General features: G+C 59.7%; 1 protein-coding gene across 1 annotated transcript; it reads left to right on the top strand.

Moving 5' to 3' along the window:
* Window positions 1–2931: 2931 nt before the first annotated feature.
* NCLIV_027330 (Eukaryotic Na+/H+ exchanger, related) lies at window positions 2932–14652 on the top strand (the record flags this gene model as incomplete). The annotated part of the gene is made up of 12 exons (XM_003882927.1): window positions 2932–4437; window positions 4995–5199; window positions 5603–5968; window positions 6497–6708; window positions 7312–7609; window positions 8146–9146; window positions 9336–10436; window positions 10883–11767; window positions 12084–12455; window positions 12717–12979; window positions 13229–13358; window positions 14026–14652. The coding sequence occupies 12 exons, from the start codon at window positions 2932–2934 to the stop codon at window positions 14650–14652; spliced, it is 6966 nt and encodes a 2321-aa protein (XP_003882976.1).
* Window positions 14653–15817: the final 1165 nt, after the last annotated feature.

Here is a 15817-nt window from a genome sequence, read left to right as displayed (position 1 = left end):
TCAACAGTGCCTCCGCGACGCGCGACGAATCCCGGTTCGGGGGAGAGCACACTAGTCCTACGAGGCATGAAACACGTACCCTTTTTTGTCCTGCATGTCTTCGCACCCCCGGACGGACCTCAATCGGCGGTGCTCCACTCATAAAGTACGGGTAGGGGCTTCCCAGTGTGTGGTTTCACCGGCTGTTGAAGCGTCTCGGCACCTTCAGATGAGCGAGAGTCAGGTTGTTCCTTGACTTGCAGCCTGGTGACCCCTGTATTGCCGTCCGAAGCGATCCCCCGGAAAGCTTGCTTCAAGGCGAAACTACGCTAGTATCTTAAACGCCACGGCGCGTGGAACGTGCCAAGAAGTTGCCTCACCAAAAGAGATCTGTTCGCGGTGTTTCGGCAGCTCCAAATTAAGAGGAGCGAGAAGGCGCGCCCTCCAGAAGCTCGCGTCTGCAAGATACGTCGCTGAGTTCCACAACTTTCGCCGTTCTGCCACATCCGAGGCGACCCCGTGAACGTAAAACGTTCGGCGACCTGCTCCTCGCCGTGTTGATACTCCGAATCGACCGGAACAGAGAGTACCAGCAGGCAGCCAGAGGAGGCTTTCTGCCTCGGGAGGCGTTCCCTCGCCAGGAGCAAGTCTCAGGTGTGAGATGTGCAGCGGTGACCGTAGACGCCTCTGTGGGCTCCGTGGAACGCACCACCTTGGTGATGCTTCACACCCGCGCCCCCGAGAAGAAGGTGTCCTTCTGACATCCCGTAACGGATTGAAGCTTTTCAGACAAACAAGTCGGCCCTCGTGGTGAATCTCGTAGCAAACCGGCAGCCGGCCAGCCGCGCGCAACAGCCGCGCAACGTCTTGCACTACTCTTTTCGACTGCCCTACCATTTGGAAAACGCTTCCAAATGCGTTTCAGCATCCTAGATACGCGGATACGTTTTCTGCAGTAGGAATATCCTGATTCAAACCAGATACGTACGCCGTGACCGCCCCAGACTGACTGCTCGTTAGGTAGTCACAGGTGGAAAGGAGAACAGCGGCTAGAATGAAGAGTCGACGCCAATACAATTCAATGACTTCGTCTCAATAGGGGCAAACGACTCCAAAGACTGGAGCACAAACGAGGAGCCCCAGGCTTCCACGTTCCAGCAACGCGCCTTCGCAGGACGTGTGCCCGCCGGCCGTAGCTGTTGGAAGAGTCCCTTCTCGTTGTCCCGAACGACGAATTTGCTTCTCGAGAACAAGATGACAAAGGCACCTTCTGGATTTCTTAACCAAGCTAAGACGTCCACGGGTTTGCCCTTGCCTGGCGACGGCATCGACGCGCGCGCGCGATTGGAGCCCCGCCAAGGAACCCTATAGGCCGTCGTGAGTCTCCTTGGTTACGTTCGTTCCGTCCAAAAGCAACAAGGGTTTTTTTCGGGAATTCCCACAATCTTGACAAGGAAGAGTCACTCAACAGGAGAGCGCTTCTTCATTTAGAGTGTACGTAGGTTCGGCTGTCCCTGAAAAGTGGTCACCGGGGCAGAGTCCTTTTCCGCGGCTCTGAATGCGGACATGTCTATACGGCGGTAGAGTGTTTGCGTATATCTCGGTCGAAATGAGGTGCTGTGCGGATTTGTTTGCATCCCTGTTGCTTTCTGAAGGCTTTGAACTCATTTCAGAGCACCGAGGCGAGCCGCCAAAAATAACAGAAGCGGTTTTCTTCACGCGACGGCCGGTGGATTCCTCGCTGTACACGCACGACGCTCTATATTACCCGGGCAGGATGTATGAGTGGAGATCGTGCTGGGAGAGGCTGCGTCGGGGGGATGCGCGGAGTGAAGGGAATCCGTTCCCGAGAACAGCCACATCAAGGAAGCGAGACTTGTCTTTCCCGATCGCGTTTCCGAGTTGAGACGCTTTGAGCCTTCAGCCGAAGTGACAGAGCAGAAGGATGACCTCGAGACTTCTCGAGCAAACAGGAGCGGCTCAACTGGCGCGCCTGGAAGTCAACAAAACCGCGCAGAGACTGGACCGCGAGGCGGGCGGGGGCAAAAGAGCGGGGCAAGCGCTTCGCGTTGCTCGATGCATGCGTCCCAAGCAGATTAAGGCCAAACTGGCGCTTCCGAGCGTCGCACCTCAAAAAAGTTCTCGCGTCTTCGTGTTGGACAGGAACCGATTTCCGCAGGACGTTCCGGACGCGAGAGAATCCTCCGCTGGGGTGAGAGACGCCGGCAGGCGGGGGGGACCAAGTGCGGAAAACGTGTGCCTGGCCACATCTGAATGCCGTCTCGGCTCAGAAGCTCGGCAAAAGGGACAGTTGCCTTCCGGGCAAAAGGCGACGACGCTAACGCAATTTCTCTTGCTGCCCGTCCTTCTGTCTACTCGCGTCGTCTCCGATCTTCCGTGCTGTCCTGGCGACTTCGGCCACCAGTTTGCTTCCCGTGGGTGATTCGACGGCCGTGTTCCTTCATGCGTGACTGTCTCGACAGCGCCGCGACACAGAGACAAAGCGAAAGAGCGAGACGGGCAGTTTGTTTCGTGTTCCATTTTTGTTTCCCAAAGTTTTTGGCAAAGGCCTACGCAAATGCGGCGGCCCACCGCCCTGTGCCTGCACGGACAAGACAGGTTCCGTGACCCGTGCGGAGGCGTGGCCGTCTACTGAAGAAAGAAACCCAAGTCGTTTTCCTCCTCTCCTTCGCGAAAAACTCGGTCCCTTTGACCTCGCCGAGGGTTTCGGTTTCCTCACGCGCTGAGGATCTGGAGAGACAGAAACGCGCCTCTGTTCCCGGAGGTTGCTCCCCTCCTTCCCTCCCCACTTCCGCTCACGGTCCCTTTTCCGTCTTCCAAGGTTGGCCACAGTCAGTCGCCCACCCAAATCGATCCGTTTTTGTCACCCTCCTTCCTCGACGAATATTCTTCCTCCTCCCGCGTAGCAGTGACAGAGTCTCCGAGCACGAGATGGGGATGGGGAACCGCGGGTCGCTTGCGGCAGGCCGCGAGGCCCCAACGCTCCCTCTTCTGGCCCAGGATGAGAACAGGTGTATCGCCGTTAGCAACGATGACGACAAAGAAGAAGGGGAAACTGGAAGCTGGTTCGGCGAAAAAGAAGAAATAGGGAGGGACGAAGAGGACGCCGCAATTTCGTGTTCTCGTTTCCCGTACACCTTTTCCTCGCATCAAAAAGACGGGACTGACGACTCCCAGGAGACGAAGTCTCTCCCCTCTACTTCGTCTGATCTTTCTCCTTCTGCGCGCTCTGCCTCTTCGCTGCCACATGGCCGGGACGAGGCCGAGGAAGGCGACGATTCGCCTTCCGCTGGCGGCTGCCGCCCTGTGTCGGCCCAGGAGTCTCCCTGTTCCTCTCCGACCGCGGTCGCGCCTCCAGGCGGCCGGGGGATCGGGAGTGGAGATACGTGTGGATCCGAGAGGGAACGCGGCTCTTCGGAGTGCGGAGAGCCTGCCAAATACACAAACACTGACGAGGGGGTCGAGTGGAAGAAAGTGAATCTTTCGCGGGAGACGCCCGCCAAGACTGGACAAAATTCCGGCGCAGTCGCGGAGGATGCTCTGGAGCTCTTTCGGCCGCCTTCGTCTTCCGCTTCTTCCCCGTGCGCGTCTGCGTCTTCGCGAGGCCGGGCGTGGTCGTCCGGGAAGACAGAGTTTTCGTTTGCTCGCGCGTGCCTGCCCGTGACAGCTCTTCTTCTGCTCATCTTCTCTTCGCTCCTGTTCAAGGCTCTGCCGAACCTCATCGGGAGACCTATCGAGCGCTCGCACGCGTCCTTCAGCTCGTCTCCTCAGCAGGTTCTCGCCAAGCTCTTCCCCCAGTCTGCGCAGTCTCCCGCGCCTGCGACATTCTCTGCGGATGCCGCGTCCGCCTTCGCGCAGACGAGTCGCCAGACGCCCGCGGGGCCGCGCCGGCTAACCGCGGAGCCGACCGAGGCTGACACGCGGTTGCTCTCGGCCGCCGGCGACCCGACGGCCTTCCCGGAACCGGATGGCAAAGAACTGCCCATGGAGCAGAACCCAATTGCGTCGACGCTCTCCTTCTTCTGTTTCCTCTTCTTCGCCGCCGTCTTCCTCCAGTGGCTGGTCTCCAAGATCCCCTCGTACCCGCCGCCCGTCTCCGTCGTCTGGTTTGTCTTTGGCATGGTTGCGTACGGCATCGCCAGCATCCCGGCGCTGTTGCCGCCTCAGCCCAGCGCCTCCGAACGCGCCGGAGGTAACGGGGCTACCCCGGAGACGACCGGCGAGCCGCGCACTGCGGCGAGCAACACGGGGATCGGCGACGTCCCGCTCCTTGGCCACAATTCCCTGCAAACCGGCATCCTCGAGATGCGCGTCATCGACAGCAACGTCGTCTACTTTGTCCTCGTGCCGATTCTCCTCTACGAGGCGACGCAAAGCATCAACTGGCACAAGTTTAAGAGATTTCTTGCTGGCGGACTGCTGCTGGCCGTCTTGGGAGTACGCGAAAACGCCAAAGGGAAACAACTGGGGAGCTAAACACACGCGAGACGGCTTCCTGATGCAAGCCGCCCGCCACATCACCACGTCTCGCCCCTGCGCGCTTGCGCCCGTGGTGCCTTAACGCAGTTCAGTAGCCCACTTTGAACTCTCCTCCTGTTCCCCCTCACCTCGAAGGTCGTCCATATATAAACAACCATATATTTATGTATGCACATGTGCATGAAAGACACGCATATTCATGCATATATTATATATATATATATATATATATATATATGGATACAAGTGTAGTTTAGTTGGCGTATGCGGCTTTCCGTCATCCGCTGCGCGTTGCTCGCTTGTGCCTCCCGGCGATTTTTGGCGGACGTCTCGCTGGTCTGGCGAGTGTGTCGATGTGCGGGTTTTCGGATGCCGTCCGTGGCAAGACCATTTTGGATCGACGCAGTGGCGATACCCACGCAGCCGCCCCGGCGCATGCAGAGCTCGTGCACGTCCGTCTTTCGCTCTTCTCTTCGACGCTCCCGCTTTGCTTGCTGCCTCCGTTTTCTGCTCAGGTTGCTGTCCAAGTCGGCATTCTAGGTGTGATGTTTTACTACACCTATATGAAGCAGTATGTGCCGGCGGCAGAAGGTGGAGATCAGAGCCCTCTAACCGCCGCGTTTCTCCTCGCATCGACGCTATCATCCACAGACCCCGTGGCTGTCTTGTCAGTCCTCAATGCCGTGAACGCTTCCGACAAGCTCTGCACCATGTTCGATGGTAGGCGGAGAGCTTTTTTCAGGTTCCACATCACTTTGGCGTTGACCCCTCGTTTTTTGGTAACGACAGAGTCGCTGAAGCGGCGCGGATTCCGAACACGCAGAAGCCGCAGCGTGTGGTGTCGAACGCAAAGCGACTGAAGTGCTCGTGGCTCTGCCGATGTGTGTCCAACTCAGGGCTGCACGTGTGTGGGACTGGACTGGGAAACGACGCAGCCCTCTTTGTCGGGGCGTGCAGGCATAGACCTGTGTCTGGGGCTAGGCGTCTGCCTAGGGGATTGTATGTGGAGTCGCCAGTGCCGATAGACGCGTTTTGCGTAGGTTAACGATCGATGCACGTGTGTTTTCCGCTTTGTCTCCGCCTGTTCGGCGGTGCGATTCGCACCGCGCTGTTCACTGTTCAGGCGAGTCGCTCATCAACGACGGTTCCGCAGTGCTCTTGTTTCAGTTCTTCTTCTACCTGCTCCAAGGTGTGTCGGAGACGCCCTTGTCGACGTTCATAATGTTCATGAAACTGCTCTTTGCGGGGCCTGCCCTCGGCTGCTTCCTCGGATTCGGCGTCTACCTCTGGCTGAACTGCTTCCGGAAGTACCCGATGACGCAGTGCCTCGCCGTCATCACTGTCTGCTACATCGCCTACTTTGTGGCGGAAGTCGCCTTCAGCCTCTCGGGGCCGTTGACAGCAGTCTGCTACGGCCTCTTCATCAAAAGCTACGGCCACATTGCTCTCGACCGCGAAGCACAACTGAAGCACCACACTCTTGTCGAAGGTAAGAGAACGGCGACACCGCAGACCTCAAGTGCCGCCCACAGCGAAGCCCAGCTGGTTCATGAAAACAGACGGAAAGCCGGAGCGTACACCCACATGTATCCATATCTATATATCTATATATCTATATATCTATATATCTATACATATATATATATATATATATATATATATGTGTATTTGCGTAGGTATGTGGTAACCCCGCTCTATCCGTCTATCCCTCTCGCTCTATACATATGCAAGTCCATCTTTACGGACATATGGATATTCGCAGTCCACGCGTTCGAGGAGCGTCTTATTCTCGACTGTGTGGATGAGCGCGGTGTCGCCGGCAGAGGCTCGCAAATCGGCGAAAGCAATTTCAATGTGTGGCGGGTGGAACGCGGCCGGGGTGCGGACCGAGAAGGCAGGCAGTGTCCTTGAGGCAAACAAGGCGCGAGAGAAACGTTAGCCCCAGGCAGGCGACGAACTGGAAGGAGCGCCGGAAGTGCCCGCCGGAGTTTCGCTGTGTGTCCGTTTGCCTGTCCAGGACTGGGCCTCATGGCGAACTGCGCAATTTTCATTATCAGCGGAATCGTCACATATGGGATGATGAGCTCGGTCTTCCACCGCACCGATGGAGGCGAGTTCTGGATGCACCTGTTCCTCACGTACATCTACCTCAACGTCGCACGAATCTTCATGATTGCTCTTTTCTCGCCCTTCCTACGAAGAACCGGCTACGGGCTCAGCTGCAAAGAGGTGAGCGGGGCCCCGCGAGAAAGAAGTCGACTGTGTCTCCCCCCCCGTGCCGTATCTCTGTCGCGTTCCTTCGTCGAGGCCCGCTTTGCCTTCGCCGCCGGGGAATCTCGGGGCCATCTGTGCGATGCATCGCGTGAGGAAGAGGCGTTCTCTGCCGCGTGCCGCCGAATCTCTCCGGCTCCAAGCAGACACACGTCAAAACCATCCGACCAAGCCTCCGCGTGCTGGGTTCTCGTGGACCCTTTCGCGACCAGCGACGAAGTCGCTGTGCCCCGTCCCCCCCTTGCTCCGTCTCTGGCGAAACCGTCTCCACTGCGGTTTGTCCGCGTTCATGCCCAGGCATGTTCCACTTGTTCGGTTGAGTGTACACTTTTGACTCGCATCACACGATCCCGAGACGACCTCCACCGTCGTATGAGGACTGCCGACATTCGGAGGAGTGTTTGTGGGAGCCTGCTGGGACACGTGGCCTGGTGAAGAACGTCTGGCGACAGTTTGTCCCCCTGAGAGCTGCTGCCGGCGGCGCGCGAGCGCACACAGTCGAGAGGCGCGCTCTGGGGGAGACGCGAAACGTGCACGTGTCTCTCTTTGCGTCGCCTGCAGGCGGTTCTCTTGATCTGGGGCGGCCTCCGCGGGGGCATTGTCTTGGCGCTGGGGCTGCGCATCGAGCGCGACGGAAATCTGGAAAGCGAGCTAACGAAGGCTCTGTCCTTTTTCATTTCCGGAAGTGTCTTTCTCATCCTCGTCGTCCACGGAATGACCTTTGAGCTCCTCTACCGGTGGCTTAACCCGTACCCGCCGAAGCCGTTTCGCCGCGTGTACCTCGAGGCGGTCATGAAGATGATCGACTACCAGTACATGGAAGAGAAACAGGCGCTCAACAATCACTGGCTGTTCAAAGGTACAGTCTCCCTGCCCCGACTGTCTCCGCGCGCTGGCTCTTGGCTAGCATCCCCTCTGCATCATGCCGTCTCTGCAGCCTCGTCCGCGCGCTTGCAGCGGCGTTCTCCGCTCAGCTCGTTTCGTTCCATCGCGGTCCTATTCGTCAACCGAATCTCTTCTGTTCATCCGCCCTCCGGTGTCGCTGTGGCCACACACACACACACACACACCGCTCTTTGGTTTCCGTTCGGGGTTCCATGTCTCATCGTCTCCCGGAAACTCTGCTCGCCTCTCCGCCACTCTGCGCGCGTTCGTTGCGTAGCTGTGCCCTCGACCTCCCCGTCCCCCTCCGTAGAATTTGTTTTTTCCTTCTGTTTTCCTCTCGCGCGTTTCGGTTCGCATACGGCGCCCTCTGCTGAGTTTGGCTTGGCCTCGTCTGTCGACAGGCCTTTCCTTTTCCCTTTCAACTTTTCCTCGTGGCTTCGGATCGTGTGGATAGCGCTGTGTCTCCGGTCCTTCTCTTCGCCCCTTCCTTTTTTCGCCCCTCCGCTTCAGGCACCGATGTCTTGGTCTACGCGGACAAAGTCGTCCCCACGCTCGGTTGGCGTAAAGTGGACAGGCTCGGCAATCTGAACCTGAAGGCGCCAGACATCAGCGTGGCGCTGAGCTGTCTCCACGAGGCTTCGTTCAACACCTGGGTTGTCCCCACGGCGTACTCGACGGGGCCTGCCATGACCGTCGTGAAGCGGATGGCCACGGCGGCAGTGCTGCCGCCCGAGGCGCGCGCGACGCTGGCCCTGGAACAGGGCGACGCCCTCAGAGACGAGGAAAAACGCGACGGCGAGAGAGACAAAAGTGGGGCGCTGCACGGCGGGTTGTCGCTGGCGCTCGACCAGCGAGACGGCGAGCGTGGTGGGGCTCTGGGAGGGCGCGAGGCAGGCGACATGACCTACGCGAGCACCGGGGCGGATCCGCGGCTCCTCTCTGGGGCTTCGTCGGGGCACGGCGTGGCCAAAGACAGCCTCAAGGGCTCGGGAAGCATGGGCCGGGCCATGTCGCGGTCGGGCGGGGAGAGGTCGATGTTCCTCGCCCCGCCCCGCTCGAGCGGGAGCGTTCTCTTGACCCCGCAAGGTGTCTCCGCGGTGTCTGGGGGCGAGGGCGCCCTAGGCGCGGCTGCGTTTGGCGGGGACAGCGACAGAGACGCGGAGAAGCGGACGCAGAGTCGAGGCGCGTACGAAGACGAGAAGGGGCCGATGTCCGACGCTCCGCCGAGCACCTTTCTCGGCTCCAGAGAGAACGAGCGAGTTGTCGAATCTGCGCCGATCTCTCCCCGATATTCCGTCAGAAGCCAAGCGTTCCCGACCGAGGCCGACACTTCCAACCAGTCGCCTGTCCTTTCGCAGGCTCCCTCAGGCGTCTTCTACAGCCAGCCGGTGGGGTTGGGCGAGGGCGAGTCGATCTCCCACCGGGGCTCGATTGTCGGGCCGCGACCGTCCCACCGCGAGGGGGTGCGCGCCATCGACGAAACGGAGACCCGACTGAAAAACTACCACAAGGTGAGCGCACCCCGAGGGGAAAACGGCGCCAGCTTTTACGTGCGCGCCTAGCGCGCACGTAAAAGCGAGTCTCAAACACACTGCTCGCCACGTAGCAAAAAAAGGCATCACGATTTTTTTTAGATCGGCGGGGTGGTCCAGTGCTCACCTCGCTCGTCCGCTTGCGCCTGCTTGTGTGCCCTGTGTCAGGAGAAGCAGGCTCACACGCTCGCTGCGCTGTCGCAGGGCCTGAAGCCCGAGCTGGGTGGCGGCATCGGCGTCGGCTCCTCGTTCGATCCCAAGTTCAACCTCCGGCTGATCGAGCACGCGACAACGATTGGCCGCATGGAGGAAAGCGCCGGGGGGACAGGCGCGAAGAACGGGGGCGAGGAGAGCGCGACGGCAGGCGCCGCAGCGGCTGCTTCAGGCTCCAGGCGCAGGCGGCCTCGCGGCCGCCTGCTTCACAGCCGGCGGGGCGAGGACGACGGGGAGAAGAGGGCGAACGCTTCCGAGCCGTCCTCGTCGGGGTCGGATACAGACGGCCTGGACAACAAGCCCGTGGAAGTGATTGTCGAGGGCGAGGACCCGCAGACGAAGTTGCCGCTGTATCGCCTGACGAGCATGCGCACGCAGCGGCTGGCGTGCGAGGCCGACGGCCGAGTTGCGCCCAAGCGCGACAGCGCCGACGCGGCGGCAGACGCAGGCGAAGGAAGGGAGAGCCGCCACGTCGTCGGGCCGGTGGGGTGGGCGAATGCCCTGTTTGACACCGTGCGCTTCCGGCGCCTGCGGACGCATGCAGTGCTCGACGGCAACGGGGAGGAGAGGCCGTCCGCAGTTCTCTCGCGCGGGCACACTTCGCTCTTGCACTCCCGCCGCAGGAGACACGAGGGCGAGGAAGGCGAGGCCGAAGACTCTGCAGGCGAGAAGAAGGCGCGCGCAGCCGGCTGGCTGGGTCCGCCGCTGGTCTTTGCCTCGAAGCGGAAAGCGATGGCGGCCTTGGGGATCGGAGGTCGGACTGGCGGCGACGTCTCCCCGAGCCCGCGGGCGAAGAACGGGAAGGAGATTGGAGACGACGGATCGACCGCTGGGGAAGGCCTGCTGGGCATGCGGAAGGTTGACGACGGCGCGCAGCGGCCGGAGGAGTGGGGAGAAGAAGACGACGTTCTCCAGGACTTCCCGAGACCCAGCGAAAAAGACGAGTCCGATGACGACGGCCGCGACCCCAAACGCTTCGACACTGACGCCACCCTGGTCTTCAACCACAAAGACCTCGTTCCAGGCTTCCAGAAGCGAAAAACCAAAGCCAAGAAGGTGAGACGCGACGCCCGAGAACGCCCGGCGCCCGTCGTGAGATTTGTGTGCAAGGCCGATTTGCGAAGGGTTATGAGTTCATGCCAGACTCGCGCGCGGGGAGGGAGATGTGGCAGCACATGTACCCTGTGCCCGCCCGCCCGTGAACGACGGTCTCGGCCTTTTTAGTGCCATGCCGCTTGTCCCTTCTTTCCCCTGTTAGAGAATGTCGCAAACGGACGCAACGTGGCAACGCTTTTTATGAGACGCTTCTCTCTCTCATATATATATATATATATATATATATTAGGTAAATAGATAGATCTTTGTGTTCGAGTTGCATACCTTTCTCTCATGCTATGAAGCGGGTGCGTTTGGGGATCGTTTGACGGCGGTGGCCGCACGGACCTCGGGCGTTCTCCAGCGTGTGTTTCGTTTCTGTTTTGTGTACGGGTTTTGCTCCTCAGGGCGGCGCGACTCAGCGCATGCACTCGCTTCTTCACCTGCACCACCGGAGTCGTCGGGGGTCAGACGTGTCTCGGTTGAATTTCCTGTCTCCGCCTGGCAGCCCGCGGACGGGGGCGCCGGGCGACAAAGAGCTGCCGGCTGGGGCGTCGTCTCCAGGGGACCTCGGGGTTCCAGACGGCCTTGCGAAGGGTGAAAAGGAGAGGAAAGAGAAGGAGAGAGAAGAGGCGTACCGTCACACGTCCCTCACGCCTCCGTCAGTGGTTCACGCTCCAGTCAGTGGGACAACCGGCGAACCGTCGCCTGACCAGGGCGGCGACGGGGGGCGACGTGGTCTGCGGCTGCTGGCGAAGCGCATGGAAAAGCGGAACGAAACGGCGACAGACCGCGGAAAAGACGGAAGCGGTCGTCTCGACGCCCCGCGCGGCGCCCTCGCGATGCAGGTCTCCGAGAAAGCATCTGCGCCTGAGGCGACGGATGGAGACGCGGCGGCCAGCGAGGAGGCCCCGCATCCTGTCCCGCCTCTGGAGCTTCCGGGCGAGAAGGCGGTAGAGGCGCGGAAGCCAAGCGCGTCCAGTCTGTCTTTGCGGCGCGCCTCCGCAGGTGACGCCGCGCCCCGCCGATCCGCGTGGGCGCGAAGAGGCAAGGCGGGCGAGAAGGAAAGGCGACTTCTGATTCGAGGACGACGGCCCGTGCTGCGAGCACAAAAAGGCCGCGAGAGATCCAAATCCACAGACTTCGACGCCTGCCACTGGAGCCCGCCGGGCTCGGGCGCTCTCGCGGGGAGAGACACGCGCAGCGAAGGCGGACAGAGCGTGGACGACGAAGAGCGACTCGCCGATTTGAAGCGAAGTCTTTCTCTCGGGAGCTCGGAGAGCTATTTCGAGGTAAGCCAACACTGAGGGCACGAGGGGGTGCACAACGGGCGACCGCATGCGGAGACGAGGTGAAATCTAAAGCGGGAGACAGCTGGGGCACACTGGGGCAGCGCTCTTGGCCTGCGCTTGCCAAAGAGCGTGAGAAACAGAGCCGGCGAAGCGAGTGTCGCTTTCCTACGTTGCTTTCGTTTCTCCAAACACACACCTCGGCACGTTCGTTTCAAGCCCCCGGCCAGCGGGTGACATGCCGAGAGGCGGAGCGAAACCCGATTGAGACGCGTTCGTTTCTCGCTTCTCTCTTGTGTCGTTTCCGCGCTCTCCGCAGATCCCAGCAACGCCGCGTCGCGGTTCGTTGTCGTCGCCGCGTCGAGACGGGCGGGGCGTCCGGACGGTGTCTCCCCAGACGACGCAACGACGCGGCAGCCGCCGCAAGGTGCTTCGAAAAGAACGCGAGGGTGAACTGTATTTGATGATTTTCAACGCATGCAGAGAAATGTATCACCGGCTGTACCACAAGAACTGCATCGGCGGAAGTGCGCTGCTCAGCTTGAACACCTCGTTGGATCTCAGCAACGATTTCGCCGTTGGAAAAGTTCGACAGAATCCGATTCGCGCCTGGGCGGAAGTCCTGCAAGAGGATGAGCATGGCGCTGGAGAGGCTGGCAGCAAGCGCGGCCCGAAAAAGAGGACTCTCCAGGTGAGGCGCGAAGCGCTGGGGGGCAGAAAAAACGGTAGACCGGGTCTTCCGCTCGCTCCGGTTTGCTTTCCGACTCGGGAGGGGATCTGTCGCGCAGCTGGTTGCGTCCCCTATCGCCGAAGGAAAAACAAATAGGAAAGCATAGCTGCGCTCGTTTTGTTTAGGAGCGGCTGTTGTCAAGAGGAAGGGCTGCCTATGGTCCCGGGCCGAAAAAATGGTCTTTCTGGTGTCGTTGTCGTGTTCTCCGTTGGCTCTTTGCAGACCCTCACGGGCTTTGAGTATGAGTGGAGCGTTCTTCAGTCTCGCCTTCACTGCATGCAAGAGCAACAGCAGGGCTGGTGCGGCCTCCGAGCGGCGCCCTTTTGTTGCGGCCGGCGAATCCCGTCTGCGTTCATGCGATCGCTCCTCAACAGCGGAGCGTGTCAGAGTGACCTGGAGCAGATCCTCGCATTCGTGGACGTCCACGAAGAGTTGCTGGAAAAGGGCGGGAAAAACATGCAACAACTTATGGGCGAGGAACTGCTGTAAGTCTCCCGGAAGACTGTTCCGGGCCGCGCGAAGAAGGCCGTTGCGGGAAGAAGCAAACAGTCGCACTGTATCGCTTGGATGTGCTGGTGTCCTTTCCTTCTCCGCTGAGTTCGTTTGCTCCCCACCATCGGTTCCGTGTCCCCACGTCGCCTTCTCCAAACAACCCTTCTCTCCGCTTCCCTTTCATCCAGCCGCATCGCATGTGCATGTGCGTACTTGGTCTCCACGTGCCCCTCTCCCTGCAGTGCTAGCTACAACCGCCAGATTCTTTCCGCCAAGCGCTTCGTGCTGTACATTCGCGACTGCTACCCAGACAGTTTCCGTGTCGCAATCTGCAAAATTGCGGCGACGCTCCTGCTCAACTTAAAGACAAAGGTACGGGAAACGAAAAAGAAAGGCGAGAGCGAATCGAGCAGAGAACGGGAACTCAGGCGGCGCTGCGCAGGGGCTGTGACCGAAAACCCTGTTCGCCGACAGGAGTACGAACCAAATCACACGGTAACATCTCAAAAATCCACGACGCGTGAATAGTCGACGGCATCGGGTTTTTGTCTTCGACCTTACGAAATACACGTAGAAGGTTTTGTTTCGAGACACGCACGGCAAAAGTCGAAATGCCTCCCTATGCATTATATATATGTATACGTGCTTGGCTGTGTAGGCGTGTTGATGACTTGTTTTTACCCACGTGTGTCGAGACTGTCAACCTGTGTTTTTTTCCTTCTCCACGGCTCGTCGACTGCCTTTCACTTCCAAGGCACTTGGTCATGGCCTGAACCGTATCTTAGGGAAGTCCGCATGCGGTCGCTGCATCGCGTGCGGGTGCTTCGTTGGTTGAGCATCTGCCTGTAGTGTTCGCGCCTCCCCTCCCTTGTTCTCCGCGCCCGGTTCACACAGACGTCTGGTGCGCGTTGGCCTTGCTCTGGCGGACCCAGTATGAACCCGTTTCTCTCGGCATTCGTGGCACATTGCCTGTGTCGCTTGCGGGGCGGAGGCGATTTGGGGAAGTTCCTGGATGTGTCTCCGTGTTTGCTATGTTCAGCTGGTGAAGGACACAGCGCAGAAAGGTCTCGTGCTGGAAGAAGACAAGGAGAAGCTTCTGCGCATTCTCGACGAACAGCAGTTCCGGCTGTCGCGTTTCCGGCCGTGCTTTCTTTTCATTCGGCCGCAAAACTGCATGCCCTCCGGCATGGGGCATGTCCTCGCCTTTGGGGCCAGAAGCCGATCCGAGTCGAGCAGCAGCTCGTTGTCGCGGGGGGGACCCGACCTGCGTGTGTCCCGCTCCACTAGCTCCGACGCGGATCCAGAGAAGGCGAAAGACGCAGCACAAAAGTACGACGACGATTACTTTGGCTGGGCCGGCGGCGGCGACACGGGACGCGAGATGGTGCGGCGGGAACCCCAGGAGGACAGCCACGGCTTCACAGGCCTCAGGGCTCGACCGTCGCTCTGGGATAGGCGAGAGGATGCCGAGGACGAACGCAGAGCGCCCGTGGAGCGACGGCGGTTTTCGTCGGTCATCCGCATGATGGAAAGCGGAAGACACACGCAGTCCCCTCCCACGGGTGACAACACGCCGCGCTGCATGGACGTCCACGAGCCTCCCGAAGCTGACGCACAGGCGATCAGGGTGATTGTCTCGCAGGCGAGCTTTCCAAGTGCAGTGTAAGGTGCTGGGACTCAACGCGAGCGCACGTGCGAGTCCGTACAGATGACCGAGTGGGACTCCCGCCTCAGTTAGCAGTCGATCTATTTTGTGAAGCGAGGGCGAGAGCGCGACAGATTGCAAGGCGGGAGACGGGCTGAGAAGAAAGAGAGGGGTCTTTTTCGAGAGCGCGACCGCAAAAGGGGTGTAGCACCAGGTGCGCGACTCACGGGATGCGGGCGTTACAGCGGAGTCGCTGCTTCACGTTTTGCGGGTGACGAAAACAGGGAACAGACAGGTGGAGGGAACCTCCCTGTCGTTCCCAGAGGACGACGTGTGCAGAGGCATCGCGCCCGAAACGGCCGTGAGATCCTTCGGTGTGTGCCTGTGCTACACGCTGGGCGTTGCGACACAGGCACGAGACATGTTATCTGGTCCATCCGCAGGGTCTGGGGTTGTAGCCCGGAGAGTAGATGTCCCTGTACACAGAAATGTGTTCCAACCCGACTCTTGTCTGCTTTGCGACTTTTGCCTCCTGGGCGGTGGTGAAGTATGAATGGCGTCACACGTTTGTGCGCTACGAGTGGATGGATGCGTTTGGAAACGCTGTAGGCACAGAGCCTGCGCGCGTATAGCGAGGAAACATGGCCCTTGTTGGAGTGTTCCCTGGCAATCGAATTTGGCCACCCATGCACGATGCCGCGTGCCCCGTGTCAGTGGAAACGTAGGTGTACAGCTGTTCTAGTCTTTTCGTGTACATACAGCGGGAATCCCGGTCAGTTCATGTGGTGTGATGTGTGTTGCGTCCGCTGAAAAAGGACATGAGGGGCCATCCAAGTGTAGTGGGTCCATCACCCTTCTAGTGCGCTCATTTGTAGGTAACCTTGCTCCTCCAATGGTTTGCAGGTGGATAACTGCTCTATGTATCGAAGTAGTAGGGAGACCAGAGATGAAACATCAGGCCAGGTTGCGAGCCTGCTGCGACGCCCCTTTTCGTCGCCATTCAGTGTTAGTCTCCTCCATCATTTCGTTGTCTCGACTCTCTGTACGGATTGCCTGGAGCGACGCGTTCAAACGCGAAACTTGTGCCCAGGTTGGTCACGTCGCTGCGGACTCCCGCTCCCCGTTTTTTCTCACCATCGTTATTCGTCCCCCGCCATGCAGTAGCTACAGCAGGGCGACGTCGGCT

This window comes from Neospora caninum, chromosome VIIb (genome assembly GCF_000208865.1).
Source record: "Neospora caninum Liverpool complete genome, chromosome VIIb".
Classification (NCBI taxonomy): Eukaryota; Apicomplexa; class Conoidasida; order Eucoccidiorida; family Sarcocystidae; genus Neospora; species Neospora caninum.
Note: the sequence above shows the minus strand (reverse complement) of the source record. Positions and strands in the feature narration are given on the sequence as shown.